The sequence below is a fragment of the Hipposideros armiger genome, unplaced genomic scaffold (assembly GCF_001890085.2).
Source record: "Hipposideros armiger isolate ML-2016 unplaced genomic scaffold, ASM189008v1 scaffold_599, whole genome shotgun sequence".
Classification (NCBI taxonomy): Eukaryota; Metazoa; Chordata; class Mammalia; order Chiroptera; family Hipposideridae; genus Hipposideros; species Hipposideros armiger.
This window is the reverse complement of record NW_017731949.1, coordinates 439757-465611: the sequence shown is the minus strand read 5'-3', so window position 1 is coordinate 465611 and position 25855 is coordinate 439757. Positions and strand designations below refer to the sequence as shown.

Genomic DNA, 25855 nt, shown 5'->3' with positions numbered 1-25855 from the left:
TTCACCATCTTAGCTGCAGAGGGCAGTGTCACTGGCCCTCATATGTGGGATCCGAACCGGGGCCCTCTGGCGTCCCAAGCCAGTTCTTAACCAACGCGCCACTCGGCCGGCCCACATTTGCAGATTTTTTAATCAGAAAAAGTCCTATTATTCATCCTTATTTGTCAACTGTAATACACTAAATGTACTTTGGCAAATTGCCAGTTATAAGAACAGTCACAAGGATATAAAGTACAACATAGGGAATATAGTTAATAATACTGCAATAACTACGTATGGTGTCAGGTGGGTACTAGACCTGTGATCACTTATAAGTTATACAAATGTCCAATCACTGTACTGTATACCTGAAATTAATACAATATTGTATGTCAACTATAATTGAAAAAAATTTTTAAGTTTAATAAATTTTTTTAAAAAGACAATTTAAAAAAATGTACTTTGAACCTATGATTCAATGATTCAAAGACTAAAGAAAGTTCGCCCATTGTGTGCTTTCCAGGGGCCTAATCTGTTAACTGTTGCTGACTCTGTTAATCAGAGATAGAGTCAAGGTGCTGTGAGCAGACCTACTGACTGTAAGTCCAACGTCCAGGGGTCAAACCCCCAGTGCAGTGAGTCAACATTGAGTCCAAACGTAATCTCTGACCCTCTCCAGTCACCCAGGAAACCTGACTCATCAAAGTGCTCCTTCCACTAATAAGAGGAGTTAACATTTCGTTCTAATTTATCAGTGAACTTGCAGTACAACCAAACCAAACTTGGCAAGTAAAATGCAATTTTATATTGCAGACGAACACACCTATGTACAGAAATTCGCTTCTTTATTGTATCTGGTTCACAATCTAAGATGGAGGCAGCCATGGTTAAAAGTGACCAATTGGAAGAAGTTTGTCCTGATTCAATTGTGGGGGAGGAATAAACTTTCCTCTACCCTCAAGGTTCTTTTAGCTGGTCTAATAACCAAATAGACATGAAATAGGTTAGCAAGAGAAAACAGCCATATTTAATACATCCATATAGGTGGGCACCCCACACACATGAGAGAGTCAGAGGCCCCGCATACATGAGAGGTTCAGAGATAGAAAGAGGGATTAGATATATAAGACATGCTGAGCTAGGGATGAAGTAAGGTGCCTTGGGAGCTTCAAAGGGTCATTGGAGGATGATAAGAACAGGTGTTCAGTAAATAAAGTTTGTCCTAGGGCCAGCCGAGTGGCACGTTGGTTAAGAGCTGGCTTGGGACGCCAGAGGGCCTCGGTTCAGATCCCACATATGAGGGCCAGTGGCACTGCCCTCTACAGCTAAGATGCTGAACAACAGCTCAACCTGGATTCCCCCAATTGCCCAATAAAAAATAAATAAAATCTTTAAAAATAAATAAATAAATAAATATAAATAAATAAAGTTTGTCCTGCCACATAGATGGCTAAAAAAGAGATTATGGCTAATAATCTCTTACTAAGCGCAAGGTCCCTAATTCAAGTTTTTCTAGGTAGTTAAAGGGAAGGGCAGATGTTTTTGTTTCTCTTGAGTCTGAAGCTAAAATTGCATTTAGCTCAAGACAATCGCCATGCCACAGAATCACATCTTGGGGTAACTAGCTCTGAACCTCCCACACAATGAACACAGACCAAATCAATGTCAATAGTGAAAAACATCTCATTTTTTTCTACATGATTTTTGTTATTACTGAAGACAGTAAGTATCATATACCTTTTGGCATCTCTTATCATACAAGAGTTTTAAATTAAAATATAGTCAAATTTTTAACTTCATGACTTGTATTTTGTCATGTTATAGAAGGCCATCCTTACAGTTATATATTCTTTTTCTAACTATAATTTCTTGTATAGATTTTTAAATAAATTTAGCTCCAATTCATCTGGAACTTCAGTGAATAGTAATCACAGCTGGGGTTCTAAGGTGCCTCTAGGAACTTCTGTTTGAAATCTAGTAGCGTGGTCAAATAGAAGAGGCTAGACAGGGTAAATATTGAGAGATTCCAGCAGTGCAAGCCAGAAAAGGAGCCTAATATTCTAGAATACCAGGATTTAATAAGTTGATGTCTATGGGAGGCCTTTTGTACTTTCTAAGATGCATGTGATAGGTTATGGCTTTTCATATGTGAGGGAAAGAAACACTTTTCATATACAAACAAAATAAATGTGATTACAGGATAGGATGTGTTTCCAGAGCCAAGCTGCCTAGATTTATTACCTACTATCCTTCGAAGTTATTTAAACACGGTGGCCTAGATTTCTTCTATAAAATGGGGATAATAACATTACCCTCTCCTCTAAGGGTTGTTGTGGGAGGGAATGCAGTGAGATAGATGGTTCATGTACAAGGCTTTGAACGATGTCTGATAGAATGAGTCCTCAAAAATATTAGCTATTATTATTTTTATTACATAAAGAAGTATAATAATTCTTCATGCTAATCATTACAGGAAGTGGCAACTTCTGAAAGCACCATGCTACAAGTTTATAAGTCAATGATTTAGATGTGGGAATACATATTCCTATTGAAACAATGTTATAAATTATTAACATGCTATGTCTAGTCTATTTTACTCCTAAGGTACCTAAAATTCAGTTTCTGGTCATTATGCCATTGTTAACATTGTTCCTATGGGGAAATATGCTTTTAGTTGCAATCAGGTATTCACCGAGTTCCTAGGAATTTCTAGAATTCTATTTCTAGAAATAAATACATATCTGAAACAGCTATAAAACACCAGGATTTCAGAACAGATAAGCTCCAAGGACCTCAAAAGAAAAACTCCTTTCTATAATAATAAAATGAGACAGGCCGTTAGACTGACTTCATTAAAGGTTCCTAATTTTGTTTGTGTCATGTCACTGACTGAATGGTTTAAAATCAGCTGATGGCAGCCTAAAAGGGAGTAATGTATTTTCAGATATCCTGCCCTGTTCATTTATTACTAGAGGTGGTAGGGTGCTTGCTCTACACTCCAAAGGTCTAAATTAACAGTGAGACCCGGCTCACAGCGAGAGCCCTTTATCAAAACTAGTGTTTCTGGGTGGTTTTCGATACAAACACATAGAAATTGCTATTGACCCAGCAGGACACTGCTGCTAAGCCCTTCTGGGAGAGGAATTGTACAGGCGAGACAGCACAGCGTGGAGAAGAAACGATAAGCCCTGACATCCACACCGGGAGTCCCCAGGAGCCCGCAGTCAGCTAACATCCTTCAAACCCCTACAAATGGTACTGAGTTTCAATCGATGTGCACCATACAACCACACTGAGTGTTAAATACAGTAAATACAGAAATACTGTCATAGGAGGCAAACAGCTGCTGCCAGGGCCCCTCGGAACCCCCACTCCTGGTCCAGCAGTGAGAGGGTTAACACCCGGCCAGGCAGGGGTTGACGCTGTGGGCACAGGCCCCACTGGACAAGGATTTTCCCAGCACCCTAGTTTCTCACATGAACTTAAACATCTCCTTAAGAGACAGGCAAGTGGCGTGGCTGGTACCTTTCTGAAGAAGCAGGGTTGGCAGGGCCAGCACACGTGAAGGTGGCCGCAGGGGGTGTCATGGGGTACACATGTGCCCCTCCTAAGAGACTGGCCTCTGCCCACCCCCGGCAGGGCCTCCTAGCTTTCTACTCACTTACCATTTTATTTGTCCCTCACGGGCGTGCAGCACATAAGGTGAGTAGGGCACATGCCAAAAGAACACCACCTTCTCAAAATTCTAATGCAGACGCTGGAATATTTAGAGGCAAAATGACATGACATCTGGAATTTGCTCTAAAATATTTCAGGAGGGAAAAAAGTGAGAGCAGAGGGGAGAGATGAAATACGAATGGCAAAATCCCCCCAAAAAAGTTGAAGCTGGGTGGGTATATGAGAGTTCATTAAATTATTCTATTTTTGTATGTTTTAAAATGTCCAGAATCAGGGTCATAAATAAATCCATTTTTAAAAATATCAAAATCCCGAGCTACGTTAAGTAGTTTTCCCAGGCTCTCCACATCAGCCAACGTTAGTGAGACTCAAACTCAGATTTTCATGGTTGTTTTCCAAAAAGATTCCGGTCCAGAGTTCTTATGACTACTTCCTGCCCCGTCCCGCATGTCTAACAGGAAACGCCAATGAAAGGAGAGAGCCGAAGGTACTGCTGGGGATATCAGACATCTTGCATTCATGGAATCCTAGTTACCTTTGTCTTTTTATTTCAGTGAGTACCAAAGATTAATATTAAAATTGTAAAAGGCTGCTAAGTAATAACGTAATGACTGTCATCAGCTCACCTGTTGAAGGTCTCCGGTGAAGACACTAAGGATAAGGGTTGGGATAATCATGAAGCAGGCATTGTAGAAAAGCACGCCATACTTCCCTAGCTCCTGCAAAAACAAAGAAAACTCCACTTGATTCTAGAAACATAAAGCATCAGGTTCCCTGGAGCCATTTATATAACCATGTATACATGCAGTTAGACTATGGCATTCTGACCAACTCCATACTGGAGTATTTTAGGACATTTCTGATGTAAAATGCTTCAAATATACTGTAACCTCAGAATAAACACTTTTTTACACAAAAATGACAGATAAAATGGATGGAGATAGATGGCCTCTGTGTTCCACCCATCTCAAACATTCTAATTTTTTTTTGAAAGCATGCATTCGAAATGGGAAATCTGGAACAAAATAAAGAACATTAAAAATGTTAATATAAACGGATCTTCTTAAAAACACCTGTTATTTCTATTAAAGAACAGCAGGGTTAAAACACCAGGTATCTTGTTTTCTCATCTTGCATAAATGTACTTTTCATTAAAGTGGCTGCACCACTCCTCCACCGCTTTCCATAAAGGAAAGTGACATATTGTGATTCTCAAAAGGCAACAAACCTGTTTTTGTAAAACTGCCACTATTTAAAAACAAAAGGCTGTGCAGAAAAAAAAAAAAACACTGCCGTTAAAAAACAGCTCATAGAAATAAGCCTGTCCATCAGAGCCCTCACACAACACAAAGAACTTGGAACAAAGAAACGTATGTCTAGCTCATCCTTGAGAGCTTCCGGAACAGCTGGGGTGGGGGGGGCCTCCACTTGGAGGCAGCAACTCGAAAGAAAAGCTCATCTGCCCACCAGCCCCTCAGGACAGTGAGAGGTGGTTACTGCAGGATGGGATCTTATAAATTAATCCACTCCAATCATCTCATTCCACAGGTTGAGGACACTGCGATTTAGAGAAGTTAAGGCTCAAAGTCACAATGACCAGTATAGAGCCAGCTTTGCTCTGTAACCCACGTCCCCAGACTCTCAAGCTGGAGGTGCTCTCAGAATATCCCTGACTTGTCCTTGGTCACTGATGATGATGGAAAAAAAAACAAAATAACTCAAAAAACTTTTCATTTTAATTTGCCTTTTATATATCAGCTTTGCCCCAAAAATAGTGGCATCTTTTCCCTTCCTATCTAATTTTCACTCAAAACTTCGCTAGATGAAGAGTAATAAAAAACTACGTAGACAAGATCATTGAAAAAAAATTAGTGATTTATAGATCATATTATATAAATTAAATTACATGCCAACATTACAAACGCATTTTATTTTTTCCTGTAGTTTGAGGTGCCAGATGAGAAAGCTAAAAGCCATAGACAAGAGTGAAGATCTGGTACCTTTGGGTCCATTTTCTGTTTGGTATAAACTCCATTCGCTGCCGTGAAGATATCATTCAGGAATACAAAAATATAGCCTTCCAGATTAAAAGCAAGGTCAGAACTGGGAGAGAACACAAAAGGAGGATGATTATTCAGAAACTCACGACTTGGCCTCAAAGTCTGCCTGCTTCATCTTTCCCTAATCAAATCCATTTGTGATGCTAGTAACGACTGTCCTCTGGCGTATTTTCCTCCTCAGTGGTGGTGAATGGTTAATTCCTCTGCTTCGCCTCCAGACAAAAACAAAGCCAGGCCATCAGGTGGCTTTCAGCTTAATCATGAATGGCTTAGAACCAGAAGGATATTAACCATCTTTCTTTAACTACAAAGCCCTTTCTTTCACTAACTGATAAATCGGGGTAATAATTGGTGAGCCCTGCTTTTCTAAGGGGAGTGATTTGTCCAACACAGCCAGTGACTTTGCTTATTGTGGTAAACAGAGCCATCCCGAGGGTACAGCCCTGGAAAGACAGCTGGGCAGTGACTGGGGTAAGAGGGGTCAACTGAGGAACTGACACCTCCATCTGGTGCCCAAACAGTCACATCATCCACCAGCATCCCCAATACCCCGTCCAGCAAAAAGGCAAAGCAGGGATCCATTCTTCTCTGCAACTCTGCTAAGGTTCCCATCTTCCCATTCTTTTAAAACATCTTCTCTTTAATTTTCACTTTAAATAAATAATACTAGGACAAAAATGTCTGGGAGGATAAGGCATAGGGAGGAGAGAGCGAGAATAACAGCTAAGCCACGATATGATTCATCCACCTGCACTTGACCTTGCAGACATTACCAGACCCATGTCATAATTCATAAATATACATTGTCAAGGAGGTTTCCTCTACCCTCTTAGGTTCAATGACTGGGGTCCTGAAAATTTAACAGACAACAGACAGACTAACAGGAAAAAAGATACACAAATTGTAGTAAGGAGTTCAGAGAAGTGCAACTCAAAGAAACTGTTAAACTCTGGGGCTTATATACCATTTTAACAAAGAAGAGGGCTTGGGTTTTAAGGGACAAATAAATTACAGGAAAGGGACTAGGAAGCATATGGGGGAAACGAATGGAAGGCAAGGGTTATTTTAGGAAGGTCTGTTGATGCAGGCTCATCTTGGTGCTGACTCTCCGCCTCTAGTGATAAGAACTGCCTTCTATTCCTGGTACAGGAGAGCAAAACACCTTCACAAAGGGAAATTTATGGTCCGCTTTTAGGCAGAAAAGGGAGAACAGAGAATTCTTACATCTGTTGATTCTCAACTGCCTTCAGCTCAAAATAATGCTTAAGCCAAAGCAGCATATTTTGGGGCGGCATATTCCGGTCCCCCTCAACATCAAAATAAGGTTATTTCTAACCAAAGAGAAGGACGTAGAGAGGCAACAACTACATCAAAATCTGAACGCAAATTAAGCCAGATTCTACTTGAGGCTTCCACTGCATTATTATCTACAAATATGTTCACGAGAATGTAAATTAACTTTAGACAGTCATAAATCAGAATTCTCTGGCTCACTCACTAAAATAGACTCTCTCAAAATCTCTTGCCTGCCCACATTTGGCTCAGAGCTTAAAAGTTGCCAGTTCCCTAAAATGGCAAAGAACTGAATGAGCAAAAAAGCCAGGCTTCCAGAGGAATGGAAAAGAGGTGTTGCTCACTTCCTCAAAGAGCCTAAGGGAAATTCCCAGAGTTCTCAGGGTGGTGCAGAAGTTCCCAGCATCATTTGTTTAGGCTACTAGTGAAAGCACAGAAGTTTGCGAGGCATTTACTTGTTTATTAATAAGCAGGTTCACGGTTAACCTTGTGGTTGTCATTCAGGGCTATTCACAGATACTCCATTTCAACTTTTTCTGGATATGTGACTCGCTTTGGCAAATAAAATGCAAGAGGGAGTAACACTTGTCACTTCTGGGCAAAAGCCTGCAGTGTCAGTGCACAACTCCCCACAGGCACTGGATGAGTAAGGAAGCCCCCTATGTGGCAGGGGTCCCATCACCCTGGATCCCTGAGCAACTACACTAAGCAGAGCTCTCACACAGCTTTAACTGGTGTTGGTTTGCATCGTAGTATGAGCAGAACCTATGTGGCATGTTAAACCACCAAGATGTGGGGGCTGTTTGTTACAGCAGCATAAACTGGCTCATCCAACTGAGTCCATTCTACAATTACATGCATTTGGATGAGTTCATTTCAGTGAGAGTGGGGGAGGGGGGGGTCAGAGCTGGCTTCCAGCTAAGAAGTGTACCTGTCATCCATTCTGTGAGTGCTGAGAAAAGGGGAAGTCAAGAATTACTATTCCAAATTTGCTCTTGAGGATAAGTTAGGTGCTTTGGGAAATACCAGCTATCCTTCCAGCTCATTATACTATCACATATGTTAAATATGAGCTGAATTTCTATAACTGGTTCTGGAAATGTGCCTCCACCCATATGGCATCTGAAGTGCCATTCCTCACCAAAGACTTACAGGTATTTTTACAAATCATTTTATAAGCCAGTCTTCAGCTGGCTCTAAGTCAGCGGTTTTCAAATTGAGCTCTAAGAAACCTAGAAGAAAGAGGCTGCCCAGGGGAGACCCCAGAGCGCTGTGTGTGTGTGTGTGTGTGTGTGTGTGTGTGTGTTGGGGTGGGGGGGTGCTTTCAACAGAGCACATTCCTTTCTTAGCTACTTTACTCATGTGATTTTGTTTGAGTAAAAGTCTTCACTAGTGAAACAGGCTGTAGCGCTGCTGCTTCATGTCTGTACTGGCACCTTAACAGGGGCATGAAACACAATGCTGACACTAAAGAGGCCAGCTTGCAAGGAGCTGAACTCAGCCCCAGCTAGGACCAGGGAAGAGGAAGGTACAGATGAAAATATAAATAATAATCCTTGGTCTAGGCAGAGGCCTAAATACATTTATAATAATAAAACGGTTATTACTGTCCGTCACCATTTGGTGTGCAATATTTTCAAGTCTATTTCTTTTGGTTATTGTCTGTCCACCAGCTAGAACGGAAGCTCCATGAAAGCATGGATTCTTGTCTGTTTCCTGGTGCACTGGAGACACTCTATCTGTTTTTGTTGAACTTGGCCACCTGCTAGTGTAAACACTAGTTTATTATTATGTAATTTCTTTTTCACAAGGACCCTACTAGGTGGATGCTATTCTAATCTCTACTTTACAGTTGAAATAACTGGGGCACAGGGAGGTTGAACAGCTTGTCCCTGGTTATAGAGCTAGCAAGTGAGGAGGCTTGAAGAAGATCTCAGGCACCCCAGGCTCTGTAGCGTACACCCTAATTTAATTTGCAATTAATGATCCAGAACTCGTTGCTAAATGAGTTAAGGAAACTAGTTTAACTGGAATTCCTCCAACCTTTTCTTTCTTCCCACCATTCAAGTAGGTTTTTCTTTTCTATTATCATCTTTACTTTATAGATGAGGAAAATGAGGCACAGAGATGGCTGAGAAACAGTAGACGGGGGCAAGGCTAAGTTTGAATTCAGGCAATTTCACTACACGCATGCTGTAACCACCATGTTATAAAAGATAGGAGTCTGAGTGCCCGCTTTCAGACAGAAACTTAAGAGTCCTCATCCTGGGTCTTGCATTTAGTGAGTAAACCAGTAGTCATGCACTGGTCTTGGCTCATGTCCCAAACATACAAATACATTCAGTGAGAGTATTCCGCCCTTGGAAACACTGACTCGTAAGGCACCACAGGGTGACAAAACAAATCAGCATACAAGAGCTTTATAAATCTGTTATACCTTCTGGATCAAACACTTAAGAACTTTGCAAGTAAATATTTTATATTGAAGACAGACACTAATAAAAGTGAACAGGTCACTCCTTTTTATGAAGAAAACCTATATTCATATCTTAAAACTCTCTTTACATATTCTCAGAAATGCTCTAGCCAACTTGGAACCCAGTTTGACTTTCACAGGAACACATGGGGATTCCACTAACATCAACAGACTTGTCTCCAGCCTGCTCGATTCAACTGTAGACAGATGGAAAATGAAAAATGAGGAAGGGGCTGGGCCTGTTGTCAAAACACAAAGAAGTTATTGAGCACAAACTGTCGAAAGTCTTACCCAGCTGCTATGAAAGCACCGAGAATAATGGCAATGACACTGACAATGATGTTCAAGGAATACTGTTTCCTGTAATAAATAAATAGGTGGGTGAGTGCGTGGGTGGGTGGGTAGGTAGACAAAGGAAAGGTGGAGGAGAGGGAAAAATATGGATTATATTTTTAAAACAAACTGAAAATAGACACAGTTAACAGTTTTATAGCTAAAATCTAATGCATAATGCTTTACCTAGAGAAGGTACAATACTAAAAAGTATCTGTAAGTGGATTAGTAAGTCAAACCAAATTCACTGCATTCTCAAGCAGTTATCATAATCTAATTATAAACGTATTTCTGTTCTCAACTAGAGAGACACTGGGACACAATGCAGAACAGCTCCGGCTAGTAGGTCTAGTTGGTATATACTTATATCAAGCATCCAAAGATTAAGATAAAATTCAATAACAGGACTTAAAACATTGGGTCATCACCCAAATTTCATTGCTAAATAATCTTCACAGCAAAATCAGGAATCATCATTTTGGATGTCTGAGAAAATTTTAAACCAACATTATAAAAATTAATTTATTCTGATGTTACATCAAAATCACCACATCAGAATGGACCTCACTGGTTTTCTACACTATCTATCCTGTATGTATACAAGAACAACTTTTCCTCTGTATTCCAAAATCACTGTAGATTCCACCTAGCTTAGGAAACAGTTTTACATCTGTTTTGGGGTTGTAATTTTTTTAATAAATTTCTACCACAAACACATATTATTTGACTAATATAAATTTACAATTAAAAAATCACCCATTAAGGGCCGGCCGAGTGGCTCATTGGTTAAGAGTTGGCTTAGGAGCGCGAGCTCTGAGCAACAGGGCTGCCAATTCGGATCCCACATGGGCCAGTGACACTGCCCTCTACAGCTAAGATGGTGAACAACAGCTCGACTTGGAACTGGACTGCCGTGAGTTGCCGGCGATGACATAGGCTGCAGCGGGGCTGCAGTGGGCTGCCATAAGCTTGTCTGTGTGTCCGGCAGCCAGCGAGAGCTGATGGTGACTGATCTGCCTCAGCCGGGAAGAGCACAATGATCATAATACCAACATGGGCCAGTGAAGCGACATCCTCCACAACTAGACTGAAGAACCAAAGGACAGCAACTTGTCTGTTCCCCTTCCCTGATTCCCCAACACTGTTCCCTCCTCCAATTCCCCAATAAAATCTTTAAAAAGAAAAAAATCACCCATTAAGCATATAGGCAATCATGAAAACAGGAGACTGCTCTTAAGTTAATAAACTATTTATCCATAAAGTATTGCTACTAGCAATTCAAATCAATTCTTAGACATTGAGGATTTGCTACGTAAAAATAATGCAGAGAAGGGGAAAGAGGACACCAGAGGAATCGAGGAAAAACAAAAATCACCCAAGTATGATGGTTTCCAGGAGTAAAGTAAGTGGAATGGTAAATTTCCTGAGCACGGTGAACATCGGCAAGCTGTCAAGAAGAGATTCAAGTAGAATAATGTGAGACACCAAAAAAAAAATTTTTAACACATTTTACATTTTTAATTAACACACTAATTTTCCATATTAAATATAAGAAATTACCCTTAGTTTTCACATATACTACTAATGAATCACAATTAAATAATTTAAAAATGGAGACTAAATAATTTCATGCCACTTTCATTTATCAGCTCTTTAAAACACCATACTATCCAACTACTACAAAGATTTTACTAAAACTAGTACACACCTTTGGCAAATCAAATTGGAACTATGTGTCAAAAGAGTCATCAAATGGTTCTAAGCTTGGACCTAATTATTTCTTGTTGGGAAACTTATCCTAGGTAAAATCCAAAGGAAAGAAAAAAACATGTGCACAAACGTGTTCACCACAGTGTATTTGGGAAAAACATCAGAAACAACCAAATGTCAGAAAACAAGGCAATGATTAAATAAATTATGATAAATCCAGTTGGGGACACATTATATGTATAACTCTATAATATAAAGCTTTATCACTATTGGAAAATAAGTGTTAAACAAAACAAGGAGGATACAAACTATGGAGAGCCTATAACTGTAACAAGGTACATTCTGTATATGAAAAATAGACTAAAAATTAATATTTAAAATAGTGTGCCAGTGAACAGAATTACTGGTGGTTTTCTTTCCTGAAAACTTTATGTGATAAGGTTACATCCAATGGCTTAACAAAATACTTAAGAACCTTTCACCCAGCTCAATGCACAGCCAACAAACTGCCAGAGCTGGAACACGCCACCTTCACCTGCTTGCTGATGTGACCCTGAGAAGATGGTGATCTTGGAAAGAAAAGTCAGAACCAAGGGGGAGAGTGGTCAACTTCTTCCAACCAGACCTGAGGAGGGGTTTCACATTAACCGTGACACTACCAGAGGCCAAGTATGAAAAGTTTTTAGGAATTTTATATCCACACTTAAAGATGTCTTATGAGACTGGTTTATCAAAGCAAGCAAAAAAAAAAAAAAAAGTCTTATTAATTTCAATTAACTTTAAAAAGTATTTTTAGGGGCGGCCAGTTAGCTCAGGTGGTTAGAGCACAGGCTTATAACACCAAGGTTGCTGGTTCATTTCCCACATGGTCCAAGGAGCTGTGCCCTCCATAATTAGATTGAAGACAACTACTTGACTTGGAGCTAATGGGTACTGGAAAAATGCCCTCCACAACTATATTGAAACAACTACTTGACTTGGAGCTGATAGGTCCTAGAAAAACACATCATTTCTCAATAAAATTTCTTTAAAAAAAATTTTTTTAGATACTGCCTTTTAAAAGCAGGTAAGGTGGACCGGCCGAGTGGCGCGATGGTTAAGAGCTGGCTTGGGACGCCAGAGGGCCCCGGTTCGGATCCCACATATGAGGGCCAGTGACACAGCCCTCCTACAGCTAAGATGCTGAACAACAGCTCAACCTGGAGCTGGGCTGCCACGAGTCGCCGGCGACGGTGTAGGCTGCAGCCCCTGTGGCAATGGGTTGCCATGGGCTACCGTATGTAGCCAGCAGCCAGCGTGAGTGGCCAGCAGCCACAGTGAGCGGCCGTCCAGAAGCCAGCGACTGATCTGCCTCGCCCAGGAAGAGCACAATGATGGTGCCAACTTGGGCCAGTGGAGCAACGTCCTCCACAACTAGACTGAAGAACAAAACGACAGCAACTTGTCTGTTCCCCTTCCCCCAATTCCCCAACACTGTTCCCATCCCATCCCCCCAATTCCCCAATAAAAATCTTTAAAAAAAAGCAGGTAAGGTGTACTTAATGATCTAAAAGCTAAACGTTTTCTCCTAAGATCAGGAATAAGACCAGGAGGTTCTTGCTCACCACTAGGTCTATTCACCATTGTACTTGAGGTTCTAAACGGGGCAACTAGACCCAAGAAAAAGCATAGTTTGGAAAGGAAAAAATAAAGTTATGTCTTTTTGCAGATTATATATATATATATATATATATATATATATATATATTCCTAAGGAACCCATTAAAAATTATTACAACTAATGAGTTAAGCAAATGTGCAAGAAACAAAATGAATACACAAAATTTAATTGTATTTATATACACTAGCAATGGGCAATATGAAAGGATATTAAAACAATTCCATTTATAATAGCATCAAAAAAAACAAAATTCTTAAGAATTAATGTAACAAAAGTGTATGACTTGTACACTAAAAGCTACAAAATGTTGTTAAAAGATTAAAGATAATTCAATAGAAAGACACTCATTGTTTATGGATCAGAATATTTCAACACAATCCCTATCAAAATCTCAGCCGGCTTTTTTCCCCCAGAAATTGACAAGCTGATTCTAAAATTAATACAGAAATGCAAGAAAAACCAGAAAGCCAAAACAATGTTTAAAAAAAAGAACAAAGTTGGTGGACTGTTTCAAAACTTACTACAAAGCTACAATAATCAGTACTGGTTTAAGGATAGACATAATCAATGGAATAGGATTGATAATCAAGAAATAAATCCTTGGACCGGCCAAGTGGCGCATTGGTTAAGAGTTGGCTTGGGACGCCAGCTCTGAGCAGCAGGGCCCCGGTTTGGATCCCACATCAGGGCCAGTGATGCTGCGCCCTCTACAGCTAAGATGGTGAACAACAGCTCGACCTGGAGCTGGGCTGCCATGAGTCGCAGGCGACAGCCTAGGCTGCAGTGGAGCTGCAGTGGGTTCCCGAAAGCTACCGTGAGTGGCCAGCAGCCGGCGTGAGCTGCCAAGAGCCACGGTGAGTAGCCGTCCAGTGACTGGTGAGTGACTGCCTCACCCAGGAAGAGCACAATGATAATACCAACATGGGCCAGTGAAGCAACGTCCTCCACAACTAGACTGAAGAACAAAAGGACAGCAACTTGTCTGTTCCCCTTCCCCCGATTCCCCAGCGCTGTTCCCCTCCCTCAATTCCCCAATAAAAATCTTAAAAAAAAAAAATTATATAATGTTATTAACCAGTGTTATCCCAACAAATGTAATTTTTTTAAAGATGTTTCTAATAGGATAACGCCCCCAAAAAAAGCCCTCATCTGGGAGGCAGAGACCCCCAATGTGAGAGGTGGGCAGCTGTCACTGTTAACTGAAGGCACCCCCCAGAGCTGCAGGTGAACTCCAAGACAGGCCAAGAGGATACATGGTAACACAGCAATAGCTTTAAAACAAATCTGAGGTAACTAAGGAAAATTGATTGTCCTAATCCCAGAAGGAAACAACAAACCAACTAAAAATGTATAACTGAAAACAGTATTTCACATTTTGTTTTTCACTACCACAACCTGTCCTTTACAAACAAGTGTAAAAGGCCTAATTTCACACTTCTTCGTTTTACCCGTCCTTCTCTTTCCGGTCTACTTTCTATCTGCCTCTTTTCGACTCTCATTATACAAACAGGTTTTCTTCCATTTCTGTCACCCTTTGCACAAACTTAATTTTCCCATTATCGACGTCTTTGTCATAAGATTGGTAACGCTAATGTGTGTTCATTAGGCTACATATTTCACACCATGTTTTCTGATTTATAGGATGGCTTGGTCTTTCTATACTTCCATTTTCATTTTTTTTACAGTGATTTTTAACAAAAAAAACTAGTCAAAGGACACTAAAATAAATGCAAATGCAAATTTCAGAAGTATATAGCTTACACTTGAAAAAAAATGTGTTATTTTTCCCTGTACCAAACTTGACCTACACCAAATCTGACACAGAATGCTCCTACTTTTTTGAAACTGTGATAAAACCAAAAGTTACACAAACTTTATTCATAAAATGAATCATTTTGGATAAATCATCCTCTCTGTATCTTAATTGTAGCGATCACACATTCTATGTTCACACATGAATATAAACACATATATATACATATATATTTGCCTTTTAACATTTCTAAAAGCATTATCAAATTAAACTCAAAATTCTATGTTATTTTCTGAAATTATTAAATATCAGTGTGTTCTATTATGTAGTCCAAGCAATATCTTGAAACATCAACTTGGTCTTTGTACCGTTAGAAGCAAACGACTGAAGAACCTCCCATCAACCATTATCCTGCACCTTACCTTAATTTACTTGTGCTCGATAATCCACTTATGTGGTTTCCAACGTAGAGGAGAGGTAGGGGAAACAGCTTCAATAAAAAAATAAAGAATATTTGGTTAGAATTACAATAACATATCTTCCTTCACATATGAAAATGGCGACATTCACTCCCCAAGTAGTAAGCAAATCATTCTGAGTTCCTTTCCCTGCAATGGCTATAAATTGTCCAGAATCCAGAACACATTTTTATTTTTCTAGTGCTCAAACTAAAAACAACCCAAATTACTAGAAACAGTAAAACAGATAATTGTAGTACTATATTCATACAATGAAAATAAAAGAATACAGCCACACACAACATTAATGAATCTTACCATCCTAATATTAAGCGAAAGAACCAAGATACAAAAGAATACAGAGTTTAATTCCCTTTCTATAATGTTCCAAAATAGGCAAAACTAAACTATATAATTCAGGGATGCATACAAATTTAGGAAAATTACCAAAAAAAGGAAATTATTATTACGAAAGTAGAAGAATTTTGGGGTAAGGAGAATTTTGTGATCCCATCTCATGACGTAGGTAATGATTACAAGGGTAATCATGCAACTATAAATTCATGTATCATGCCTTTTCCCCTATGTATGGATATTTCACAATTTTTAAATATTTAAAGTGTTTAAAAATTATAGTACATCATAAACAAAGTGTAAGCAAGCCCAGCAATATTCCGATTTTTCCTATGATGATTGGGTTAATATCTTTTGTATACTTCAATATTTTGTTTTTCTCTTTTTGTGGATGTCCCTGATTACTGATGCTGTAGGTCAGTCTGATGAATCCAGTGCTAGCAGCCAGCATTTTTCCAGGTCTTAGAGACACGGCAGTAAACAAGCCATGTGTGGTCCTCACTCTCAAGGAATTGACAGTCTGATTTAACTGCCCTAAATCCAAAAATGTCATCATGATTCATTTCATACCACCTGTTCTACAGGATTGCTCTAAGAACTCAATGTCTGGCCTAATGCCTGACACCCAGCAACTGTAAGTTAGAGTCATTCCACATTCCCAGGAAGAAATGGTGGGTCTCATGTTTCTAATTCCACCCTGGGAAAAAATACGCATTTTTATGTATATCAAATTGTATTCTTCATTCCACTCATAGCTTTTATCAATCCAAGCTAAAAATGAAAACTTAAAACAGGGATCAGCAAACTAGGATGCAAAAGCCAAATCTGGCCCACCTCTTGTTTATATAAACAAAGTTTTATTAGAACACAACTACACCAATTCATTTATGTACATCATCTATGGCTGCCTTCATGGGACAATGGCAGAGCTGAATAGTTGAAACACAGATGGTCTGGCTCACAAAGCCTAAATATTCACTATCTGGTCTTTTATCAAAAAAGTTTGCTAATGCCTGATACAGGACTTTGCCATTTTAGAAGACACATAGTGTTTATTTAATGTCAACTGCTAAGAACACACACACACTTCTACTATTATGTTACATTAATGGACAACTGACTGATACAAAATCTTAATTAAGAAGTTTGTACCTAGTGCAAGCAGGAAGCACAGTGTATACAGAAATGTATCTGTACTCTAAGATCAATTTGTAATTCTAATAGTATTTTCACATCTTCCACCATAGTTATATGTACTTTTCATACCTTTATAGGAATTTTCTTGTCAAAATCAGGGAAGTGAATTATTTTATTTAGTTTGGACACATACAGTATCATTATGGTAGCTGCCATCTAAAGAAAAGGGGGGAAAAGAAACTTCAGCAAAAAATCTGGACTGTTTGAGGTACAAAGATATCAAAAGAAAACAGATTCATTAAAAAGAAATATATCCAAAATCTACTTTCTAGGTTCCAAAAAAATAACTATTTCTTGTAATATTAAAATTGTTTTTCTTACCACTCTACAGATTCCATCAGAACTACAGGCAAAAACTGTAATCTCAGTTAGACTCACACATATACACATTATCTCAAGAAGCTCAAGCAACCAGTAACAGAGGAGAAAAAGGAACAGTGTCTCCAAAACTGGCCAGTGACCAGTTGTCAGTGAGGTCACTCATTGATCCTGGTCCATACGTCCCAGGTACTAAGCATATGGTCACCTTCCCCCATAAAGTGAGTGTGGGGGCGGCAGCAGGGACACAAACTCCACAAATAAACACACTTTTTATAAAGTTCAATATTTCTATAACACAGAAGGCAAATTAAGAGAAAAATTTCAAAGAGGATTTATTTTCTTCAATTTAGCAAAAATGTCTCATTCAAATCCTATTAATCTAGAGCACACCAGGTATACTTTTAACATTCCAGATTATCATTATGAAATATAAAATTTTACTATCATCTTCCTATGCAACTTTTAGAACTTACCCAATTTTCTCCACATTAGGAAACAAAAATTTAAGGACTCCTACAACATGATTATAATTCTAAGCCTTGATCCTAATGAGTTTACTAAACTTAATACTTAGGATAGATTTCTATAACTGAAACCCACCCTGAATTATAATTGTGGTTTGTATTTACGACATACTTTATAATTCTTATAGAAATATACTAACACTTATTTAAAATATTCTGTAATTCAGACTTTTAAAATTAGGTCTGCTAGCCTCTTCCCTCAACGAACTGCAAATCAAAATGGCTTTACCTTAATTGAGTACAAACCACTGATTTTATTTGCCTTGGGATTACAAAGGACTCATTATTACATATTCACTGATCTTTTAAAGTGCTTTCTTCTACAGATTTTCACATTGAAACGTAAAAAAAATATATTGTTTGACCTTAAATAAAAATATTATTTCCTTGTTAATTTTTTCTTCCTCAAATGATGTTGCAAAGAGTACCTTATTAGCAAAACATTTAACCAGAGTAATGTTTAATCATATAAATAAGTTTTTTCCAGATTCACAATTAGACATTTAATTAAGATATAATTTTCATAATTTTAATTTTTTCTCCATATAAATTAAAGCAAACCAAGACAAAAAATCCCTGCTGGAAATCACCAGCATGTGACCAAAAGAATAAACAAGCCACAAATTAATAATAGGGGGAAATTTCAGAAACAGTCAAACAGGTTAGTCTGAAAACTTATCCAAGCTCAACTCTATACCTGAGAACAAAAATCACAAACCACAGGAAGCAAACATGTTTTGTTGGTCCCATAGAGAATTTCATAAAAACTGAAATCCATTGCCAGCATTTACAAATGGAAGGATCTGATGTAAAAATTAAAATTTGCTGCTTCTCTTCAAAAAACTCTGGAGCTCCGATAATAAGGGCCTAGTGGGTCCCACTTCTTCTCCCCAACCCTTTTCCTCTCAGGGACAGTGGCTTAAACTGAGTAGCAAGCACACACTTCAAGTGGCGCAGCTATGCTCCAGGCACCACCCTGGCCCCCAACACATTCCTTTGTTACCCACCAGGTCTTGGAGGCTTTACATCTTTTGGCCCCTTGCTGTAAAGTAGATAAATTCCATTAAGGAAATTAAAATAAGTACCTGTTTTTCCTATAAATACAGCTGTTCCTAAATTGCAAAATGAAATAAAATGTGTAAATATTTCATACTGTTTTACCAACAGTACCATGACCAGATGAATAAATTTGTAAACCACGGTCTTAAACAGAATACTTAAAATTTCATCATGTAAATTGTCAATTAAGAGGTTAATTTTTTTCCACTTACCTGTCCAATTCCAAGAACAATTGGTGAGGGGAAACTAGAAAAAACATAGAATAACAAATAATTTTAGCAACTCATAAACATTTGAAGACAGTCTACAATACATAGTGATAGTTATTAAAAAGTCTGACGTTTTTCAGTCTTAATTTATAAAATATTAACATCAAATTTGTTCACTTTTCATTTGTTCATTTCTTTTTCATTGTTTACACTGATGGTTGCTAAATTGGGCAAACTTCTATTGCTCCTTGAGGTGTCCTGTCATATTAACAAACAACATAACTGTGTAGGTAGAAAGCTAAAATAATCTAGGGATAAATTACTAGAATTAATAAATAACTTTAGCAAGATTATTGGATACAAGGTAAACATTTGAAAAATAATCTATATATTCGAAAGACACAAAGGAAATGAAAATTTTAAAGACATCATTTACAATAGCACCAAAAAACACCAACTAACACTAATTGGATATTTTACGGTATTAAGGAATTATTTTTACTTTTCTAGGTATGAAATGATATTGGTTGGTGTTTTTCAAAACAAAAAAATCCTTATCTTTTAGAAATACATATTGAAATACCTATAATGATATATTTTTAATTTGCTTCAAAATAATCTGGGAGGAAATGGTGGTGTTTAGTGAAGGAGGGCTATAAATGTAACAAAGTTGTTGAAACTGGGTAATGACTCCATGGTGATTCATTATACCATTTGTTTTGTTTTGTTTTTTGGGGTTTTTTTGGTTTTTTTTGTTTTTTTTTAAGATTTTTTTATTGGGGAATTGGGGGGATGGGAACAGTGCTGGGGAATTGGGGGAGGGAGAACAGACAAGTTGCTGTCGTTTTTGTTCTTCAGTCTAGTTGTGGAGGACGTTGCTTCACTGCCCAAGTTGGCACCATCATTGCGCTCTTCCCGGGCGAGGCACATCAGTCACCGGCTTCTGGACAGCTGCTCACTGAAGCTGCTGGCTACACCCGGTAGCCCATGGCAACCCACTGCCACAGGGGCTGCAGCCTATGCCGTCGCTGGCGACTCACGGCAGCCCAGCTCCAGGTTGAGCTGTTGTTCAGCATCTTAGCTGTGGAGGGCAGTGTCACTGGCCCTCATATGNGAGGGCAGTGTCACTGGCCCTCATATGTGGGATCCGAACCGGGGCCCTCTGGCATCCCAAGCCAGTTCTTAACCATAGCACCACTCGGCCGGCCTGTTTTGTTTTTTAAATAACATACCTGATACAAATCTAATAAAAGATTTCCAAGAAACACCATAAAAACATCTTGGGGACAATAGAAATTATTATAAATTTGGCATTAGATTATTTTAGGAAATTACTGTTAAATTTTTCAAGAGCAAAAGTGTTACTATGTACAATATCCATACTTCAAGAGGTATGTTGAAGTATTTCACAGTAAAGTACCATAATGTTTGCAACTTACTTTCAATGGGCCTGGGGGAAACATGCAAATAGCAAAATGTTAATTATTGTATCTCAGTGGTGTGTATATGGGTGTTCATTGTATTTTGCTTTCCCTTTTTCTGTATGCTTGATACTTTTCAGAATAAAAAGGGATGGGGGACATAGGTGATCCTCAAAAACAATTAATTAAATGAAAGTCCTTTTCCCAACTCCTTTTTGGATTAAAGAAAACAATTTATAAATAAATGAGTAAACATGTAGCGTCTATATTATGGAACCATTTATTTAAAAAGTAACTTAATCTATGCATCTATGTCTCCAATCCATCCATATATCTAACTTTTCTTTTGTTTGAATTCTTTATAATGATCACAACTGAATGACTTTTTAAAAAATATATATATATTTCAAGATATTGATTCTAGGTTGCGGGAATGTGGATAACTGTTATTCTTCTTTGTACATTTCTGTATTTACATAACCCCCATTTTTTTAACTGAATTCTTGTAGGAATGAGTGCAAGGAAGTTAAGACAGTCTGTGCACACAACTCTTCGAGGAGTCTGACTGAAAGGACCTAGAAATGAGGGTCCACTGGGATCCAGAGAAGGTTTTTGTTTGCTGATGGAGACAGGTTGCTGATGTCAGAAAGAGGAGGATCATGGAAGGAAGGGGTGGGGAGCGGAGCCCAGAAGTGGGGAGCAGTCCCTTCCACAGGAATAATAGGCTCCCTCCATTTTAGCAGGAAAGGCAGCGAGGGGACTCCTTTGACGGTTTCTGTTTTCTCAATGAAGTATCCTAAAAGGAGTTTGGAGGATGGGGGTGTGGAAGGCTTTACCAAGAAGGAGAAAGCCTGAAAGAGTCATTTCTAGGACAAGGAGAGTCAGTTGAGGTTTGTGACCAACAATTTAAAGTCAAACCAGCCAGCCCAGAGTGGTTTTTCTCACAGGACAATCAGTAGGGCTCCAGCACTGAGGAAGGAGACACATGATAGGCTGTGCCCAACAAGTGACAGCCCAGGTGAGAGCTGGAAGGGAGTCATGTGGCTTCCAGAGCTGCTCTTCCTGGGACCCAGTGGGAAGGGCTGTCCAGAGCGCAGAGGTGGTGGCCATCCCCATGGGGCCTGGAGCATGCGGCCCTGGGAATGTTCACAGCAGTGGGACAAGACCAGCTGCCATGGTTCAGCACGTGGATCCTGAAGTTTCCAAAGCTGACACCAGTCCGGGTTGAAAAGAAGACCAGGCCTCTTCACTAAAGGAGTCACAGGAGCCCAGGAGCCATCACAGAGAGGACGGAAAGGGTGCCGGAAAGCTGGGGTCTCCACGAAGCATGAGCAGTGGGGAGCCACCAGATCCCCTTCGCCCCCCACCCCCAGCTTCCTCCCATCCCTGCCTCCAACCCCAGCACCTGGCCACACCTGGGGTGAGACCAGAATTCAGCTCCATCCCAGGTGCCGAAGAAAGCAGAGTCTTCCGGAGAGGGCAGGTTTTCATCAAAATAAGAGAAAATTAAGAACTGATTTTGTTTTTAACATAGACTTTCAGTTCCCACCAATGGACATTCCGATTCAATAGCTTTTATAAAAACCTCTCCACATGAGTCACATTAGCAGGCAGGTTTGGAAACCACTGTGTTAAATGACCGTAAAGTCCTGGGACGTTGAAAGAAGACACACAGCAAATACTGAGCAATATTTGTGAACTGAATACAACTAAGTTCTACATTTTTTAAGCATCATTTGTAAATTCTTGCATGCCACAGAGAATATAAAATGACAACAAAAAACAACAACTCCTCAGCGGTTCAATGCCCGGCCCGAGCTGAGCTGCCACAGAGCTGCCAAAAGGTGGAAGGATGGCTCAGCTAAAAAAAAAAAACAACTCCCGGCCACCTGCACAACCATCATGAACTGATTCCCAAGAAGCACCTTTGTGACCAACTGGCCACAGATTCTTAGATGACCTTGCTTTTCCCTCTCATCCCAACACAGTATGACAGTTCACAGGTAAAGGACCTCTCTGTCCAACCAGGAAAATCTTGCATTAATTTGAACTAAAACTAAATAAAATAACTAAAACAAATAACTAGAGCACCCATCAGTCTTGTTCCCCAATCAGAAACAACCTGCTCAAAATGGAAAAGAAAAAACATCCATTGAGCTACACTCCCATGACCTTGAGAATGAGGTAATCATCAAGGTCCTTCTTTCCAACTTACAACACAACACTATCCTTAAACAGCTAATGCTAGGATCAGATTTCTATGGTTTATTGTTATCACCAAATCACATCAGTCCTGCCCCCCTCCCTCAAAAGTGTGCTCCTGGGCCGGCCAAGTGACTCAGTTGGTTAAGAGCTCGCTCAAGAGTGTGAGCTCTGAGTAACAGCGGTTCGAGTCCTGGCCCAAGCTGAGCAGCTGCTGAGCTGCCAACAGGTGGCAGAATGGTTCAGCTAAAAAAAAAAAAAAAAGTGTGCTCCTAAAGTAATTTGAGATGAGAGAATGAACAATGTTATTTGAACAGGATTCTCTAATTGTATATTACGCTACGGAAATGTGCCGTGTTTACTTGTAAGGGTTATAGAGACAAAAACTCGATTTCCTCCTTTAATCATAGAACTCAAAATTTTAAAGCTGGAATGGCTAGAGCACGAGAAGTCTCATATAATTCTTCCTAGTTGGACACTGCCCTTCATATTCGAAGCACTTAACCTGTGTTTACTGCTCCCTGCTTCCAACAAGACACGTATTTTGGAGCCACTGACTATCATGGCCAGAGAGTACACTGGTACTCAGCTGCAGAAAGTGGGACTGAGCTTCAAACTTCAGCTGACGTAACTCCCAACCACTCCCAAACAGGCCTATTAATAGCATTCTCTTGTTTTTTATCCTAAGTGTTCAAGTTTTCTTTTTCTCTCATTAGCTTGCATTGTATGTGTTTAATGATCCAGGTTTAGGCATACGGTTATTCTAATTTCTTTTTAAGGCAGGGTTTGCGTTTCCCCTGGACACCAGCAAGCATGCTGCAACACACTGGTGAAGACCTTGTAAACAATATCAACAGCCATAGACTCACCAAAAAATATCCCAAATCTATCCCTTCCCTCCATATCCTCTGCTACCTCCCCACCCCAGTCCAAGCTAGCTCTCAGAATTATCTGGAATACTGCAATCGCTTCCTAGCTCCTCTCCCTGCTTCCGATACCATTAACCCACCAGCCAAAGAAATCCTTTAAATCACACATATTATGTCATGTCACTCCCAAGCTAAAACCTTCTAAGGGACTTCCAATTGCATTTAGACTAAAATTAAAACGATTTGTTTGGTTTGATGGTCTCCCTGCTTCCATTCTGGTCCCCCCCAAATCTGCTCTCAACACAGCAGCCAGGGTGATTTAGATCGTGTGACTCCTTTGCTCCTTCCAGGGGCTCCCCTATCCTTTGGTACTTCCACAGTGGCCACAAAGGCGCTATACAATCTACCAGTCCATTACGGGGGACCCACCTAGTACCCTTCCCACCCAAACTCCTTACTCTTCTATGCCTGGAATGTTTGTCTCCACTCTCCCTCACCTCACTTATGTCTTGGCTCAAATGTCGCCTCCTCAGTGAGACTTCACTGATCACACTGAGACAGAATTCTTTCCTATGCCCATACTCCCTACCTCACTCCCTTTCCTATTTTTTTTCTCTTGACCACACAGCCACATCTGCCATAATAAAAATTCTACCGGTTTATTTCTTAATCCACTAGAAAGCTCTATGTGAACTCCAGCAGGATGGATGGATGCTCCACGACACTTGGCATTTTGATCTGCTTTATTCACTTCTGCCCAGAACAAAGCCTGGCACATAATAGGTGCTTAATAAATATTACTGAATGACCGAAGGACCGGATCCTGCCTTCCCTGTCTCTCCCGCCTTCTCCCACTTGCTCACTCAGTTCCAGTCACAGGGACCTTCTCTCAGTTCCTCCAACAAGCCAAGCACATGCCCCCTTCAGCACATTCCCTTCTGTCTGGAATGCTGTAGTGCCAATCACTCCACCCCAGGCACTCTCATTCATAACTGAAATCACCTCGATCATTCATAAACACACTTATTTTCTGCTTCCACCACTGACATGGGGTCTCCAGAGCAGGGGCTTTGTGTTGTTCAGAGCTGCTTCCCTGGAAGAGGCTTGGCACATAGTAGGTACTCAGTAAGTATGTCACAAGTGTAACCAGCCTAGCTAGCTCATGTGGGTCTCCGCTTTCTCAAGTATAAAATAAGAAGGCTGAAGATACTGAGGTCTCTTTGCACTCTTCGTAAAATGCTGATTTTACAGTCTTGCAGCACAGCATAGTTTACAAGAGCCCTCACTTATGACAGCTCCTGCAAGGTTCTGGGAGGTAATTCACAGGTGTGATTATTCCACTTTTGCATCTGAAAAAACTGCTGACTATAGGACAGACCCAAGAGGCACAGCTACTAACTGGTGGAGCTGGGTCTAAGCCCACAACACTTTCAATGCTGCTAACTAACACAGCAGAATTAAACGAGATTTTCTAGTCCTTACAAATAGGTTCAAGGAACCACAAATTTGCTGGTGTACTGTACAATCATCCAAAAAACTACATAATGTGAGCTTCTCATTGTTTTCCCCAGTTTCCAATGAACATGCTGGAAATGGGAGAATGGTCCTTCAATATAAATGAACTTATCGCTCAGGACTCATCTGTTGAACGTCTAGATTTGTGTAAAGAAATGTTCACTTGTTTCAGCACATTGGTGCATTTGAAAGCGTTCGGATGTAGCGCTACAGAAGCACAACTACAGCTGCACGGTGTCCTGGGGGAGTAAGTATCACAGAGGAGAGTGACTTTGTTAGGTTGTGGTTGGGTTTTTACAACGCAGCGAAGATCCGGGCCCCGCGAAAACGTGGTCAAGGTGCGGAGCACGTAGCCATGCTCGTTGGCACAGGGACTCCCGGCCTTCGGTCCCCGCTGCCCGCTGACCCGGGCGCGGCCTGAGTGCACAGAGGGCAGGGGCAGCCCCGCCGTTCCCCACATCCCCGACCCTGGGGGCCTCGCGAGTCCAGCCAGCCCCCGCGGGCCAGCGCGGCGCCGGGAGCGGGAAGGTGCCGGGTCAGGTCGCAGCCGAGCAGCCGGGCGCCCCCCGCGGACCCCGCCCGAAACCCTGGCGCCCTCCTCACCCGTAGGTAGTCAGCAGCGCCTTGTTAACCAGCACGATGAGGAAGGAGCAGGTCCCGTAGAAGAGCGCCGACAGCAGCTGGGCCATCCCGGAGGGCAGCCGGGCGGAAGCAGGGTCAGCGCCCGCGCCGTCGGCCTGGCGGGTCATGTCCAGTGCCCAGCGCCCAGCGCCCGCCGCCCGCC

At 40.4% G+C, this 25855-nt stretch overlaps 1 protein-coding gene across 3 annotated transcripts in view; it reads right to left on the bottom strand.

Annotated features, from left to right (window-relative positions):
- Nucleotides 1–25849, bottom strand: part of SLC35D2 (solute carrier family 35 member D2) — a 38201-nt gene extending 12352 nt beyond the window's left edge. Inside the window, exons 1-8 of one of the 3 annotated variants that reach the window (XM_019624682.1) lie at nucleotides 25675–25849; nucleotides 19068–19101; nucleotides 17021–17107; nucleotides 15365–15432; nucleotides 11195–11266; nucleotides 9778–9846; nucleotides 5658–5760; nucleotides 4284–4376 (exon numbers count right to left, since the gene is read on the bottom strand). In XM_019624682.1, the coding sequence (XP_019480227.1) occupies nucleotides 4284–4376; nucleotides 5658–5760; nucleotides 9778–9846; nucleotides 11195–11266; nucleotides 15365–15432; nucleotides 17021–17107; nucleotides 19068–19101; nucleotides 25675–25820 (672 nt within the window). In that variant the 5' untranslated portion in view covers nucleotides 25821–25849. The remainder of the gene's footprint in view (nucleotides 1–4283; nucleotides 4377–5657; nucleotides 5761–9777; nucleotides 9847–11194; nucleotides 11267–15364; nucleotides 15433–17020; nucleotides 17108–19067; nucleotides 19102–25674) is intronic. The other 2 variants (XM_019624683.1, XM_019624684.1) reach the window with 2 other exon arrangements.
- Nucleotides 25850–25855: the final 6 nt, after the last annotated feature.